Source organism: Tympanuchus pallidicinctus, unplaced genomic scaffold (assembly GCF_026119805.1).
Source record: "Tympanuchus pallidicinctus isolate F22 unplaced genomic scaffold, pur_lepc_1.0 scaffold10, whole genome shotgun sequence".
Lineage (NCBI taxonomy): Eukaryota > Metazoa > Chordata > Aves > Galliformes > Phasianidae > Tympanuchus > Tympanuchus pallidicinctus.
The window spans coordinates 10046024-10061712 of NW_026294619.1; the positions used below are offsets into that span (position 1 = coordinate 10046024).

The window sequence follows — 15689 nt, forward strand, 5'->3', positions numbered from 1 at the left end:
CTGAAAATAGTTCTGTGACCATTTACCAGAAGCAAAACATTCTTACTGATAAAACAACTGAAGACTAACAGCGTTATTTACAACGAGAATCTTTGTTTTAAAAAAATTTATTTTGAAAGTTAGATACAATCTTAAAATTGTACAAAGACAACAAGCACTCAAATTACACAAGAAGTTCGCAGTGAGTACAGTGTGAACACAACAGTGGTGAGTCTTGCCTCTCTTCATATGTAAATACCAATGGAGATAACCCTTACCAAACTTCCAGCTTTTTTTTTTTTCTCCTCCCCAAAACCCTTATGGTGCTGCAAAACTCAGTGGGGAGCACATCACCGTTCAGTTCAACAGAATTGATTAAAAAGGGCTCTAACTAAAAATAGTCCTTCTATCATGAGAATATCCCATACTTTGCAGAACCAAGTTTCTCTCTCAGTTGAAAAACCACTTTCCTTTTCATTATATCCTGTTTCATTCCCTGTAAGGACCTGCCAAATTAAAGGCTTGAAAAAGCTCAAAAATTTTAGAACTCAAGTTTTTCAAGAACATGCAAGCTGAAACTAATATGGTTTATATATGTAATTCACAGAACAGAGAATATTCCTTTTGTCCAGTATTTTTACTCTTTGAAAGTGTTCTAAAAAATGCATTTCAGAGTCATTTTAGCTGTGAATTGGCTAAGCTAATGTACACACATGTACATGTACATTCTTTTTGAAATTACATGTAATTTCAAATATATTACTAAAAAATGCAGTGTTCCTGCAGAAAAAACAAACAAAACAAACAAAAAACCCCATGGAGACTGTTAAACAACACAACCACAGCCCCTGTTCCAGGAATTTGTTATTACTTAGTTTTAGAAATACCAGGAAATCTCTGCTGTAAATCTTCCTTAAAATCAATAGTAATTAAAAACAAGGTTATTTTTGTCCAGCTATAGCCACAACAGCAAAATTATGGTACAAACTTGACTGCTTGCAGGACTTGACTCCAAGACTTAGTGGAACCAATTTCATTTCAAAAGAAAACAATTGTAAATGTCTTGTTTGTGATTTGGGCTATGTCCATGAATACAAACTTATTATTCTTTCTAGGTACCTGGAAGTGCTTTATTTTTCCATTGTTTTAACTTGCTGTAAGTATCTGTTGCAATGTTGATTTCATAAAGTTTCAAAAAACTTTTTTTTAAGTTATAAGAATCCTCTTACAGATTGCTGTGCGTTGGAATTCAGCCAGTTCCATTCAAAATCCTGATGGTCAACCTTTTGTTATAAGTCTGTTACAGTTTACACTGAAAGGGATCCTCACTAGGCTCATACCCTCCACAGTAATTCTGCATTAAAAATAAATTGATATTAGATACTTTAGATACAAAAGTCACAGAATTGTATTAATTCTGTGCAAAGAGCCTAAATTTACAGACTGCTTCTTAAGTAGAAAGTAACCTTTTGATAAACTGGGTGACATAACATTGCCTTAATGAATGAGTGACTGCTGCTAAACAAAAGCTGTAGCTATCACTAACTTTCATTTTTAAGGTTTTCTCTTTGTTTTGCTGTGGAAGAGTATACTTAATATTACCATATGTTTGTTTTTTCATTTCACTGCAATGAGACAGCAGCTGTAAAACAAAAAAACAAGCACTCTGAAAAACCATGACAAACAAACAAACAAACAAATCCACATTCTATTATGATCAGGACAGAAAAGGCTCTTGGCAGTGTACCTTTTACTTGGCTTTAGAAGATTTATAAAACAGTTCTAGCCCAAGGCAGTTTATGAGCTTAAGCAAAACCCAAGCTCTTGCAATAGCAAATGATATTTGGGAAGGCAAATTTTGATATACAGGATTAGAGGAAAACAAAACCAAACCATTATTATGTTATTTGTCTGAAGTCCTACACCAGCAGTTAATATCATTGACAGGACTGCTACAACTGCATGAAATCCCACTAGCTTCAACAGGGACCAATGGTGCAGCACTGTACTGAGTATCCACGTACTGGCACTTGCCTTCTGCTTTTCATTTTTTTCCATTTACTCAAGCACTTCCCCTAGCAGAAGGCTCGAAGACACTGTTGTAACACTAATTGCATTTCTGCAGGAATTGTACAAAAAAGCAGTTGTTACCAAGTATGTAAATCTCTTTTAATCCAGCAAAAGAGACTCTCCTCTAGAAATTAGCCACAGAAACAAAGTAAGTTGGTTACTTAGTGTCTTTTAGCAAATACGTAGTATTGCTGTAAATATCCTGAATGAAAGAAATAACGTGCTATTGTCAAACTTTACAGGGAAAGGAAGATGAAGGGAAAACTGGCTCCACGTGAGGGAGTTAAAGCATGCTTGCATCACTATATCCACTGAGCAGAGCATTTCTATGCAACTTAGAAAATGCTTGACATCTCCTTAAATTCAGAGATCTAAAGAAAATCAAGCTCTTTTTACTATGCTCCACCATTCCATTAAAAACATTGCAGAGCAAGCACTTGCATCAAATTGACTATTTGGCATAGTAATTTGGATTAGCTTAGTAACAGTTTACTAGATTTGGGAGACAGCAACATTACTGAGCTTCTTTAACTCATGTTTAAATTTTTGTCAGTTCAACAAGTGGCATCGTGGCACAGAATAAGAAATACACCTCAGGTGTGTAATTCCATTACAGCTTCAAAGTATACAGGCTTTCCTAGCTGTTACAAATATTGAATAGCCTTTACAGCAACTATTTTGAAAACTATTTTAATCATTTTACCTCCTTTCACTAAAAGGCTGAGGCGAGAAGTAAAGGACCTGCAGGGAGAGACGGAGAAGCCTCTTCCCCTGCACACTGTGAGAAGCATGATCAACTCCACTATTTTGTTCCTCCGTCACCCCCAGTTTAAATTCAGCATCTTTTATCTTGCTGTACAAAACAGGCATTCATTCCCCCTACTACTATGATCTTGGTCCAGTGTAAGATTTGTTTGCTAGCAGCTGTGCTGTAAACCACACGTAGTTATTAGTTCGTTCACTTAGCTTTCAAAGTTTGGCACTGAAACTGGAGGGAACATAGTAAACCAAGAAAAGGATGTGGAGATTTAAAAAACCACACGTGGCAAATCTTCAGAACTTTTGGCAGTGGAGTTCAAAGGGTGGTACAAAAGGCCACCTATTTAATGAGTAATGAGTGCATCCACAGTTGCATCAAATAGAATTATTCTAGAAGAAAAATGTCTCTTCGTTTAAAACATAAGCCAACTTGACTAGGAAATTGCAATCATCCTCCCCAACAGATCACTTATGTTAACTAACCATTTTACAGCCTCTTCCATTTTTAACGTGCAGACTTCTTGGTCACTCACGGAGAAGATTCTGGACAAAGCAATCCAGTGACGCAATGAACAATTCCTACTGCATCCTCTTCCTCCTGTATTCAGATGCACAGTTAAGGTAAGGGACGTTCTCCACCCAAGTGCCTTTTTCTTAGCGTCAGTTACAGCTGGACTGAACACAGACAGGACGTACGCCAGGCATGTTCCCTGCACTCAGTGCGAGTCCTACATCAAAGCAGCTCTCGAGTCTACAGCAGGGTTAGCGACAGTCTCCGGCGTACCACTTAGTTCACAAATAGATTGTCATTTCTACAATACAAAATAGCTTGCAAAACCAATATGTAACACTGTATATATGCATGAATATAAAAATAAACCACACCATCAATATGTAAAACTTCACAACGATGATTAAAACAGTCTTCTCAGCGATCTTCAGTATTGATGAGTTGGTTCTCATTGTCGTACCCGTCGGGCAGGTACGCTTTCCTTAGCTGCTCTGACTTAGGTATCGAACTTCCGTTCTTGACATAGCGAGACAGGAAGGCTCGCACAGAAGGATGATCGGCCTTCTCAAGAGGAATATTAGCTTCCAGGCACATTTTCACAAAGTCCTGGATGACGTTGGTTTTCTCTGTCTGAGCAGTGCTGTTGCACTGCAGGGAGGCAGTCAGAGTCCTCTGCTTCTTCCTGACGTTCTGCTCTTCAAACTCCGCCTTCCGCTTTGTGTGTGTTTTGGACTTGAGGTGGTCATTGATTGCCGATTTGCGGACGTGATTCAGAACCACGTTGCAGGAAGTGCAGAAGAGTTTTCCGCCGTCTTCATGCAGCTCGCTGCCAAACTCAGTTACCCGATCCTGAGGAGTTACATACAAAGCAGTCTTCGAGCGGTTACGTGACGGAGTGGACTTCACTCCAAACCGTTCCATTGTGGCCTTTGGTGAGCTTTACCTGAAAGCTGAAGAAAAATGCCATTAAGACACGGGAATGATTTCAATCAAGCCGTCTTGAGTGTTGACCATCCAGCATGGTGCTAACTGCCATCTAAAGGCCAATCACATGTCAGATACGTGCACAAAACTATTACTGAACGGTTCTGCATCTTGAAGTTTTCCTTTGAAGAAGGAAGTTCCGCACGGGTCACAGTAAACTACTTTTTAGTTTCTAAGCTGCAAAGCTCAATTGAACCCTTCAATCCATTCATCACTGAAAGTCACACAAAGTTGTTTTTTTGTGTTTTTTTTTTTTTTTTTTCCCCACGAATGCAGTTTAATCTTGAAGATAAACTTTGCCTTCTTAGTATTTTAAACATACTTGACAATTTATTAGCTATGGTGAGTCAGTATTTTTATTTCCTGAAAGTCGGCATTACCTGTGTTAGAAAAAACCTCAGGCAAGAAGGCCATCACTGTCAATTTATATAGACTTAAACAATAAAGTGATCTGAGCTTTGCTGGCACTCACAACTCACTTGGAATACCTTTCACTTTTATCCCTGCCTCAAACCTCAGCTGGGCCTTAACTTAGTCAGATTTTTTTTTATGATTGCAATGAAAGTGCAACAAAAGCAGACTGATGTGAACAGAAACCTGCATATACGTGTTTCAATTAAAAATAAAAGCCTGTTGTTTTTTTTTTTTTTTCCCATGGAGACAACTACTCTCAGAAAGGTAACTGATTATTCAGAGAAGACAGCAGGATTGTCTTTAGCATCACTTTAAAATTACATTACCAAAGCAAGCAATAATCTAGACAAGCGTACTAAAATCAATCAGGCTCTATTTCTCTTACTGTTGTTACATTTTCAATGTAAAAGACTGAAAAACTTCCCTATGTTCAGGTTGAGGGTTTTGGGGTGGTTTTTTCTTGTTTGCTTGTTTTTGAGAAAAATGACAATTCACAAATATTTTGAGGAAATCTAACAGGTTGCCTGGATATTTATTTATGGGGATGAATGCCTTGCAGGAATATTGCATTACCTCTGCTGACTACTACACAGAAAGAGAGATCTGTGTAACTGTAGATGTGTCACAGTATTTACTTAGTTACATGCAGCTTGCTGTTGTAACATTTAAAAAATCTGCCTTTAAAAGCCATGGATTTCCCATATAGCTGCAAGGCAAGCCAGTCCAACTTTAAGGACTGAACAGAGCTTATGCTGCCCAGAATGCCTTTAACTTGCTCTGGAAATAGAGCCAGCAAACAGAATTCAGTCTTGACAATTTTAGTCTTCAAAAAACACACTGTCACGTGAGGAGCTGACATCCTTTTTGAACACGGGAGATGAAAATCTTGCCCTTACATACTTTCCCAGTCCGTTTTCTGAACGATCATCTGCTACTTTCCAAAACTACAGGCTTGAATGATCCTGCACAACCCTACAGAGCGAGGTATTTTCTGTTGGGATCAAGGGAACTTTTTTCTGCTTGTTACCTAATGGGTTCTCTATCCCCACGAGTTTCACGAGCAACTGAAAGCCTCCCAAAAACAAACTTTCAACAAGTCTTATCCCAATGTCAACTTGTTGCTCAGGACTTGGAAATGTCAAAACGAATCATACACAGCTTCTATCAGGATTGGAGGCAGTAATTCCGCGAGCTGGACAAGCGCCGAAAACACGGGACGTTTTTCTCCCAGTCTCAAAGGTCTGGCAGGGATTGCTCAGAAGCAAGGCCGGCTCGCCGAGCGCGGGGACGACGCACGGCTCCGAAGGTTGCGGGAGGGCTGATAAGCGAGCTCCGCTAACAGCTCACGCTGAGGCGGAACCACCGCACGTGCGCAGAGTCTGCGGGCGACTCCGAAGCGCACGTAAGGTGAGGAGGAGGAAAGTCTGCAGCGGTCCGATAGACGTAGCCGTCTCTTTGCCAAGCGAAGCAGCCCGCAAAGTCAGAGACGGGCGCGTCTGTTTCCCGGGGCAGCGTCCCCGTGCCGACGCGGAGTGCCTGCAGCCCGAATACACGACGCGAGCCCGCGTGAGCCCTCCGCCCCTCGCCTCGGGAAGGCACCGCGCGGTGACAGCGAGCCGGGCCCTGCCTTCCGCCTACCCCAGCGCTCTCACGCCCTGTCGGCCGGGGACCGCCCGCCTCCCGGAGGCCGCTCGGTCCCCTCTATGCCCGACCAGACGCAGACAGGTGTGGTCGTGCCGCCCCGCCCGGCCCGGAGCGCAGACCTGGAGGCGCCGCCTCCCCGCCGAGCGCCGTTACCCGCTGGGGCCGCGCGGTCTCCCCCCGCTCCGCGCGGCCTGCGCCGGACGCTCGCCGCCGCGCCGCAGCCAGACACAGCTACCCACCCTGGCGGCCGCGGTAGGCGGGACCTAGCAACCGGCCTAGCGACCGCCGCCCGACAACGGCGGACGGAAGGAAAGCCGGTGCCGATTGGCTGCTCCCTAGGCGGCCGCGCGGAGACGGACGGTGCGCTAGCCCAATCGTGAGTTGGGGGAGGGCGTAAATGCCGTGATTGAGGCGTACCGATACCAATCGGAGCTCGCGAAGGCAATCTCCGCGTTTAGTGGACGGGCACTTCGGCCAGTAGCTGCGGAGGGCGGTGTGATGAGCGGGCAGAGCAGCCAATGAGAAGGGCTGCATAAAGTAACGAGGAGACTTTTGTCCCAATCACAAGACGCTCCGGCGGGGCCGGGCGGAAGGGAGGAGCTAGAAGTCAGGGGTCAGAGGCGAGCCGTCTCCGCGCTGGCCGTCGGGTGGCACGCCGGCCGGCCCAATAGGCGCGCGACGGGGGGGCGTGGCCGGACGTGAGGCGGCGGGGCGGGGGCGGCCCCTTCCGGCGCGGCGGGGCGGGGGCAGGGGGGCGCTCGGTACGCGCAGGGCGGCCGGAGCAGCATGGCGGAAGACGAAAGCGACCAGGAGTCGGAGCGGCTCAGCGAGGAGCTGGAGGCCCTGGCGGCGCCGGGTCCGCCCGCCGGCCTGCCGGCCCTGCTCCACAGCCAGTATTACTGCCGCCGCTTCTGCCAGGTGAGCGCCGCCCCGCCCCCCCGCCGCTCCTCGCCCCTCCCCCCCGCGGGCGGCAGTGGGGCGGGCGGGGTGCGGGGGCCCCGGCGCCCCCTTCGCGTCGGCGGGAACGGGGCGGTGACCGAGAGGTGGCCGGGAGCGGAGCGGAGTGGAGTGGAGCGGAGGTGTCTCCCGGGGAGGGCGGCGGGGCTGGGCCACGTGTGGCAGGAGGAACGACGCCGGGAGGGTGGGGGAGGAGGAGGGGGCTGCCTCGGGGCTGTGTCCTTAAGGATGGACGAATTAGACCAGCATACTTCTTCTCCTTTTTATTTCTTTAATTATTTCACAGAAAGCAGCGTATCTTCACGCAGGGCCACAGGCAGAAATTAATTCTGCGATTAATTCCGTGCTCTTTGCAACCTCTGTCGGCTTTGCTAACTAACGAGAGCCAACAGGTTGCTTTCCCTGCCCAGCGGGTGTTGATTGAAGCGTGAGTTGTTGTAGGTATATCCCAACCACAGCGCTTGCAGTTCTCAGAAACGCAGCCTAGGCTTTTTCTTTTTCTTTTTTTTTTTTGTGTAATTAGTTCATTTTGTGAACTTCTGGGCTGCTTACCTCACCACTCTGCTGATCTTGTTCCATTTATACAGTACTCCATTTCAACGAGAGTTTTCTTAGTGCTTCCTGACACTTGTTTTACACGTTGTTTATTACAGTATATGTTTGAAAATAGCTCGAATAGGGCTGTTCAGTGAACCCGCAGGTTTGCTGCTTGGGTTTATCTACAAGCTTTTGTATTTTGCTTCTGTTTGGTGACTGTATAAACTTAGTGTGTCTGTGTAAAGATCTCTGAAGGTAGTTGAGAGATGCGATTGGTCTTAGAAGTATGGAATAAGCCACAGCTGGAAGAACAGACAGCTATATTTGATTGAATCCCACGCAAACAAATCTTTCAATCTTCTGTCAGGACTGAAAGTCTCATCTTTAAAATGTTTTAGCTGCACTTACTATCTGTTGAAGTAATGATAACAAGGGAGTGAAGATGGAGCGATACTTGACATTAACACCAATCCTCTACCCCATACAAAGCTAGGAATGAGTAGGGAACAGGACAGGATGAGACCAGGGAAGGAATTTCCCTGCAAAATGATTTTATCACAATTATCAATGGTAGAGTGTCTAAATCGTTTGACCTTGACTTCTCCTGGAGTTTATTTTGTGTAGAAAAATTGCCAAGCCTTCTTCCTCGCTTTGCTTTTAGTTTATGAACTCTCCACGTGGGCAGCCAATGTTTAGAGTACATAAAGGATTCTGTTTCTTTTCTTCAGTATTTTAAAACAACGCATAGTTTAAATAACGCTGTTGAAAGCGAGATAATATATTAACGTTTTGTCTCTATGCACTTTCCTGGTGTAAATTTGGCCTGGTGATTAGCAGTTGTGTGCTGACTCAAAATACAGACTTCTACATTTCGTTCAAGCATATTTTTAATAAAGAACACTTCTACTGAGTTAATTATACAGACACAAGATGTAATTGATGTAGTGTACTGGTAGAAAGAACCAGTGGCCTTTTGTGGTGTGATACCAGAGGAAGCTGAGTGCTCTGCAGTAGCTTGCTTACAGTTAGGCCTACAGTGGTGCAGTTGTCCCAGTGCATCCATACCTGTACAAACAGAGGTTCATAGGCCCACAGCCTTGCTGGTGAAGTGGTGAAGCATATTGCCATTTTTTTCCTCAGAAAGTATCAGTGAACACATAAAGTTTAGGTCACCTCTTTCTTGGAACGTCTGTTATAAAAGATAATTTCTTACTTAAAAACTGTGTCTCTTGGTTAGCGTGTCATACATTCTTCATGCATGCCTCTTAATGTTTTTTCTCTCTGGCTCTACTTTTTGTCCGACTGTATTGCTTTCTACTTTTCCATCTAGAACTTCTGAAGCCAGATCTTCTGGCTGTAGTTCAAATCAAGCCTCTCCACCTTGTTCCATCCCACACTGATAACATAGCTTTGCTTCTCTGTGTTTTTTGGCACTTTTGAATGCCTTGGTTTCCCTACAGTGTTCTTTTTTTATGTCAGAAGTTGAACAGCAGTTTTAGAGAGAGTTGCTTAACAATAATGCCATACTTTTGAACTATCTGAATGAAACACCTATTTGTCCTTCAGAATAAATATAATACAGGGATATGTTGGATTGCATATAGTTACGTTGCTGTCTGAAGTGTGTGCACATCCACGTTCCTCAATAAGAGCTGCAGCAAAAGTGAAGCAAGGTCTAAACTCTTTTTAGCCTGTTGAGCCGTTTATTGTAGATGGAAGCAAAAACCTCTTGACTGTTTTTAGGGTAAGAGACTGGCAAGGACCTTAAGAAGCATTGATGTGCATGTCTTTTATTCTAAATTCTGTTAAAAAGTTAAAAGAGGGTTGGAAACAGGGTCAGTATGCTGGAGGCCTGGAGTATTGCAGCTGAACTTAGCTTTTAGACAGTAGATTAAAGAATGGTTGCAAAAGATGACTGGGCTGTCATGTCATTTTCTTCAATTTATGCATAATCATGATTTAGTGATGTAAGATCAACTCAGAGTGTGACGACTGCAAAGCCATGTGTATTTTTTGGGATCTGTTGTGTTGTAATAACGCAATAATAACACCATTACATCCTGAATCTTCCAAGGCAAATTGGAATAAAATATTGTTTTAGATGATTATTTGAGGTTGATAGCATGGGGAAATATAATCAAGATTTCTATGGCTGGAAATGAAAAGAGACAGATGGAAGGTGAAGTAAGTGTCCAGTTTATGTATCTGTGTTTCTTTCTAAAATTGCTGATTTGACATTTCTTCACATTTGTTAAGTTCACTGTGCACTGAAGCCACTTACGTGTTGGGAAAAAATAAGTCTACTGTTCCCAAATTTGGCAAGCAGGAGCCAAGGCATCTGTGACTATTTGTAGTTTTAAATTGAAAGATAGTATCTAATAGAACCCCCTCGGTCTGAACATCTGCAAGAGCTTCCTGAGCTTTGGCTTGTTGTGTCACATACAGAATTTGAAATTGTTCTGAGATTTTTCAGGGTGTCCCTGGGAGGTTCCCGTGTGAGTGCATACAAATAAAATGAGGGGCAGACAAAGTAGTTCAGATTTTAGCTGTGAAGGAAGTGGTTCTATAATTAGAAGGGTGAATTTGATTTGAAAACAAACTTTAATGGGGAAACCTTAACAAGTGAGTATAGCTTACTTTGTTGCATTTGAAGTGGGTATAGTTTTATCAACTGCCTTGAATTTCTTTTATTCTTTTCAGTCTTTTCTCGTGTCATTAAGTACTATCAAAAATTACAAGTTACATCCAGCATTTCTGTAGTTGTCCACACGGCTGCATAACTGTACTGGATGTTATTTTTATGTTACTCAGTACAGACTCAAGCACAGGGTAATTCTGATCTAAAGTAATACTGCTGGAGCTAAACATTTCTTGATCTTCTCTTGCTGTGGCATCAGTTTACGGCCTTCCAGTGTGATCTGACTTCCTGAAATAATGATTGCCTGCTTGGCTTTTGTTAATCAGTGGTATCCTCAGTCACTGCTAGGAAAATAATTCTTGGGTTTGTGTATTAGGAAGCTGAGAAATAAAACTTATAACTAACACTAGAGGTAATGATGGCTCCTAGATCTGTTTTAGTAGACAAAAAAATAAAAATAAAAATCCAGTAGTTTGTGGTTTAGGTGTTAATCATTTGTTCATGCTTTGGTGTGTGTATTGCTTTGTATAAATGAAGGTAGAAAAATGTACGCATCTTTGATAGTTCTTCTCATTTGGGGATTGATGCGTTCTCACTCTTTTTGTGATGTGCACAAATTTGAAACTACTTGCCTTTGATTTTCACTTCAATCTTCAAGTCAATGTTTGTTCAGTTACTTTTATATTCTGTACAAAACAGAGCAACTTCAGGTCATGCCAAACTTGTCTTTTACTACTTTTGTCACTATTGGGCTACGTGGTTGGTATTCTTACATTTCTTTAAAGAGGAGCTACAAAAATCTTGGTCGCATGAGTGCTGTTTGAAGCTTTTTTTCCTCTCTTGAAAGGAACAATTTGTAGTTTTGAAGCAACTTTTTCTCTTGCAATGACTTCTGGTGTCATAATAGATATGTATATTTGTAGTTTATTGAATGAAGACGCTTGATACTTGTTGATGGCTTTGAGAGCACCTTTGACAGTCTCATTTGCTTTATTTGATTGGCATTTATAGGTGTATGTGTTTTTTTTTTTTTTTAATGTGAAATTACCAATTAAATGGAAACTTGTAAAGGGAAAGTAACACAGTTTGTAATAGATGACTTTACGTGTAACTCAAGGAATACCTAGACATTTAAGCTATTTACATTTGCAGATTAGCTTGTTCCTGTGTGGGTTTTTTGTTTGTTTGTTTTTTTGTTGTTTTTTGCTGGATCTTTCTCCACTTGGCTAATGAAAAGAAGCAGATTCAATTTGCTGCCAGTTGCCGGCGTTTAGCTTTGTGCTGCTTGATATTCAAGGGAGATTCAGGCTTGAAAAGAAGTCCTTACAAATTAAGAGCGATAAGCACCGTTTCCTGCAAAGCTTAATGGCAATTGCAAGCTTTCAGTTCCCGCCTGCAGAGAATGCTACCAAGGGTTTGGTAGGGACACTTTTTCCTTTGACACTTGATGGGAAACTTGATAAGCCACCGTGGTACCTGTAGGATACCTGGCTGCTTTCTGTCAAATTTTAGGGAGAATTCACAATAGTAGTTGATCAGCAGATTCTTTGTTTGCAGATTGTATTTGTGGACTGAAGGAGTCAGTGGGTGCTCTGGCCTTGCCATTAACATGAGGTTTTATTTGCATACTCGGTTCTCTATTCATTTGTTCATCTATTCATCTATTCTGTTCTCTTTATCGTTTGTGTCTGCTTTATCTTGAGAGATCACATCCTTGTTGTACATATTTACCCCTTCTGTCAGCCTTTGGGAGAAGGTTAGATTTCTGGGATTTTAGTGGTGTTCTCTTGCTTTTATTTCTTTGTATTTGCATACTATTCAAGGTCGTGGTTGTGTTTTTCTCTTTTCACTTCTCTGGAAATTTGTATGACTTCACTGCAAGCTTATTTATATTGGTAGTTCTTCAGCTCTTAACACCTTGTCTGAAAGTTTAGCTTTTGTATGAAAAATAAGCTTCTGAGTTTTGCATGGAAAAGTCTGTCAAGATCCTTGTAACTTTTAAATTGCACCTTTGTACACTTGAAAAGAAGAATGTTGGAAAGATACTTCTGTAGATTAGTGTGTCCGGTAGATTATAGGCTGCTTGCTATTCAGGCCTTTTCAAATAATAAAAAGGGCAGAACATCATGTAAGTATCATCATCATAATAATAAAACACATCTTTTTTGGTTGCAGTTCTTCAGATGACCGAATTAAATATTTGTGCTTTATTTGAGAGTCACCTTAGGTTGTATTTTGCTAATGTCATTTGTAACCTGAACTTAGGTATTCCTGTGTTGAGTTCACATGTACTCAGTCGTCCCTTCCACATATAATAAAACTATTTCTATAAATCAGTTGGTTTTCTCTCTAGGGAAGACTCACTGAAAGATATGAATAAATGTTACATCTTTCCAATAAAAACATTTCAACCATCAAGTAATATCTTTAACAGGTACGTTAACTGCAGTGCCAATAGTCAAATTTACTTTGGTAGGATTAATAGTTTTTCACTACAGTGCAAGTAGTAGACGCTAAATACATCTGGAAACTGGCTCGTTACATTTAGTTGATCAAAGAGTGTATGGAGCTCTGCCTTAGGTCTTGTTCATACTCAAAGCAAACTCAGCCAGATACATGAAATTTCAGTAGCTGTGAGTGGGGGAAAGCATTTAGCTTTAAAGATAGAACTTTGGCAGAAACTTGTCTTACAGGATGCGTCATGCTGTTGCTTGGTGATGTTTTTTTCTATTGCCACGAGTGTGATTATGTTTGGTTATTCCTTATGTAATATTCATGTGAATTGCTGTAAAGCCATTGCTTACATCCATTTTTTAGATACTACTTTGAAATGATTTTCTGTGATATTTTAAGTAGTGACTTATGTAGCCTTGAAATCTTAAACTCTTTTCTACTCTATTTGAGTTATTGAATCTAGTTTTATAAGGATGCATTTATCCTGATGTTATGTGGGATATGTAACAACATACGGTCCATCAACTGAATAGAATAAAAAAGTTTTAATTGTTTCTTTCCTGATGTTCTGATAGAACACTAAATCTAATGTTACTTGTGCATTAATAACACTCTTTTGGAACTGAACTCTCAATAGATGCCTTTTTTCAGCTCACTTAAGTCTCTTTGGAGTAGTGAAGCCACGCAGCACACACAGTGTCCCTTCAGAGAAGAGATCCATAGCTCCACATCACAGTGGGAAAACTCTCTCCTCATACATGGTTCCTGCTTGCCAACCTGATTTGGTGCTCCCCCTCCACTTGTCACTTCTTTACAACTTCAAGTGCCAAAGTTTAATTCTTGATCCTTACGTGGAATTTATTGCACTCCTTAGTATTCGCTGTCTTGCTTTGGAGCTTCTCTGGTCCTTCCTTCTGCACCACCTTTTGAGATGGGAATGGGCAGGTACACCAAAACAGCATGGAGCGTTAGAGATGTTGTGATGTACTGTGATTCTGAGCAGTTAGCTCTCTGCTTTGATTTTTTTTTTTTTTGGCTTGTTTTCATTTTTCCCCAGTGTATAGGAACTGTTCAGTCACAGCCTGAACCGCAGATTGATCATCTGGGGAGAGGTCTGGGTCAGCCCTGGGAGCACAGGTGAAGGCAATTCAGCTGTGTGACCAGAAGGTGTGGAACCTGGCTGCACCTCTCTTAGACCCCATTTAAGGGCTGGCTGCCAGAGGGAAGGGTCTCTTTCTGGACATCTCTCCTTGGTGATGCTTTCCCCTGCAAACCTAGTATCTTCTGATACAGGTGAGCAATCTTCTTCCCTTCCCTTAAAGCACCTTTCTATCATGATGATCCTTCTGTCATCATGTCTCTGTTGTAACATCTTTCCCATTGTACTGATCCAATTGCTACACTCAAGAACCACTGCTCCCTTGTCTAAGCTGAATTTCGTCACTCCCTGTCATAAATCCTTTCTGTGGTTATTTACAGTTTGTACCATACTGGGGAAGAAGTACCAAATGTGGCTGTCTCACTGATGGAAATAATTTACAAACATATCAGTACTATGGCTGTCAGGTTACAGTGCTGTAGAACACCCTGGTGGGAATTGAAACTTCTATTATTATTTTCTCTTACTTCATAGAGGCTAAAACCAGAAGAGTCTGTTTTCTTGATCTGCTTTGATTTTTATAAGGATTTGTTATTTCTCATGCAAGGGACCTGCTTAGAAGTATTTCAGAGAGATCACAATAGGTGATGTCAGTACACTTTTCTGAAGTGCTTATTATTCCTTGTAACAGGGAGAGTGTTTATCCACGAGTCAGTTAATTCTCTTCCAATTGACCTAGATATTTGCTGCATTAAACTGATTCTGAAGTAGGAATTATTAAAATGGTTTTGGTAGAAACCATTTCAAAAATATAAATCAATCTCCACTGTTGTTAGTGAAAATTAAAATAACAAGAAGAAATAACATTGCTCCCATTGTCAATAGCTACTTTGTTTGGGAGCAGGTATAACCAGACTGTCAGAAATGGGTTGCTGGCCTGTTCATATTGTAGAGCCTTAAATTAAATTAGGTGTGTAGCTTTGGTGCTAAAATCTCATGCTAATCATCTTGACTTTGAAATCTTTTATTTAGCTGAATGGGCAGTGGGCAGGTCTGAGAGAGGGTCACAGACTTCAGGTCTAAAAGAAAACCTGCAGAATGTTACATTTGATTTTGTTTTGTTTTAAACTGTGCTTTATTAGCCAGACTGGCTCTTGAGTTAAGCTGCCCAGGTGTGTAATGAGGGCTGGCACTTCACAGCTTTTTTGGAGTCTGTTGCTTGTTTCTTGTGTGTACTAAGGAGTGCTTCAGCCTTTTGTCACTAATTGATAGCGCTGTGGTTCCCCACCAGCTTCTCACTTCCTGCAAATGTAGGAGATTGCAGTTAAGTTCCCTCAGCTAGAGAAGGGTATGCTGTACCTCAACCTAAAGCTAGTCCACATCCTTCTGCTTCTGCTGAAGCTGTGCTGTTGTGATGGGAAAAATGAGAGACCGGTAAATGAGCAAAGGGAGCCTGGCTGTGGTGCAGTGAGATGAGCAATGTGCCAAAGCGTGGAAGAAATATGCTTTTTCTGTCTGCTCAGTGTTGCATATTTTATCTATTGCTGAAGGAGTAGAGAAGACCCAAAGCCCTCTAGCTCCTGCTTTCTATAGGGCAGCAGCACAATGTCTGGTCTTCAGGTTTTACCAATCTCTGTTTTAAT

The 15689-nt window shown here is 41.9% G+C and overlaps 2 protein-coding genes across 6 annotated transcripts in view; one reads left to right on the forward strand and one right to left on the reverse strand.

The window, feature by feature from the left end:
• Positions 1 to 91: 91 nt before the first annotated feature.
• On the reverse strand, positions 92 to 6620 carry CGGBP1 (CGG triplet repeat binding protein 1). 4 transcript variants are annotated; one of them, XM_052705642.1, is made up of 2 exons: positions 6601 to 6620; positions 92 to 4269 (listed from the first exon to the last, which is right to left on the reverse strand). In XM_052705642.1, exon 2 carries the CDS (start codon positions 4238 to 4240, stop codon positions 3737 to 3739), a length of 504 nt encoding a protein of 167 aa, XP_052561602.1. In that variant the 5' UTR covers positions 4241 to 4269; positions 6601 to 6620; the 3' UTR covers positions 92 to 3736. The 4 variants fall into 4 exon arrangements, with proteins under 4 accessions (XP_052561602.1, XP_052561592.1, XP_052561574.1 ...); XM_052705632.1 differs by having other exon boundaries at positions 6515 to 6620; XM_052705614.1 differs by having other exon boundaries at positions 6481 to 6605.
• Positions 6621 to 7095: 475 nt separating this feature from the next.
• The window catches only part of ZNF654 (zinc finger protein 654), a 39075-nt gene continuing 30481 nt past the window's right edge, over positions 7096 to 15689 (forward strand). The window contains exon 1 of one of the 2 annotated variants that reach the window (XM_052705404.1): positions 7096 to 7279. In XM_052705404.1, coding sequence (XP_052561364.1) covers positions 7148 to 7279 — 132 coding nt within the window. In that variant the 5' untranslated portion in view covers positions 7096 to 7147. The remainder of the gene's footprint in view (positions 7280 to 15689) is intronic. The other variant, XM_052705414.1, reaches the window with a different exon arrangement.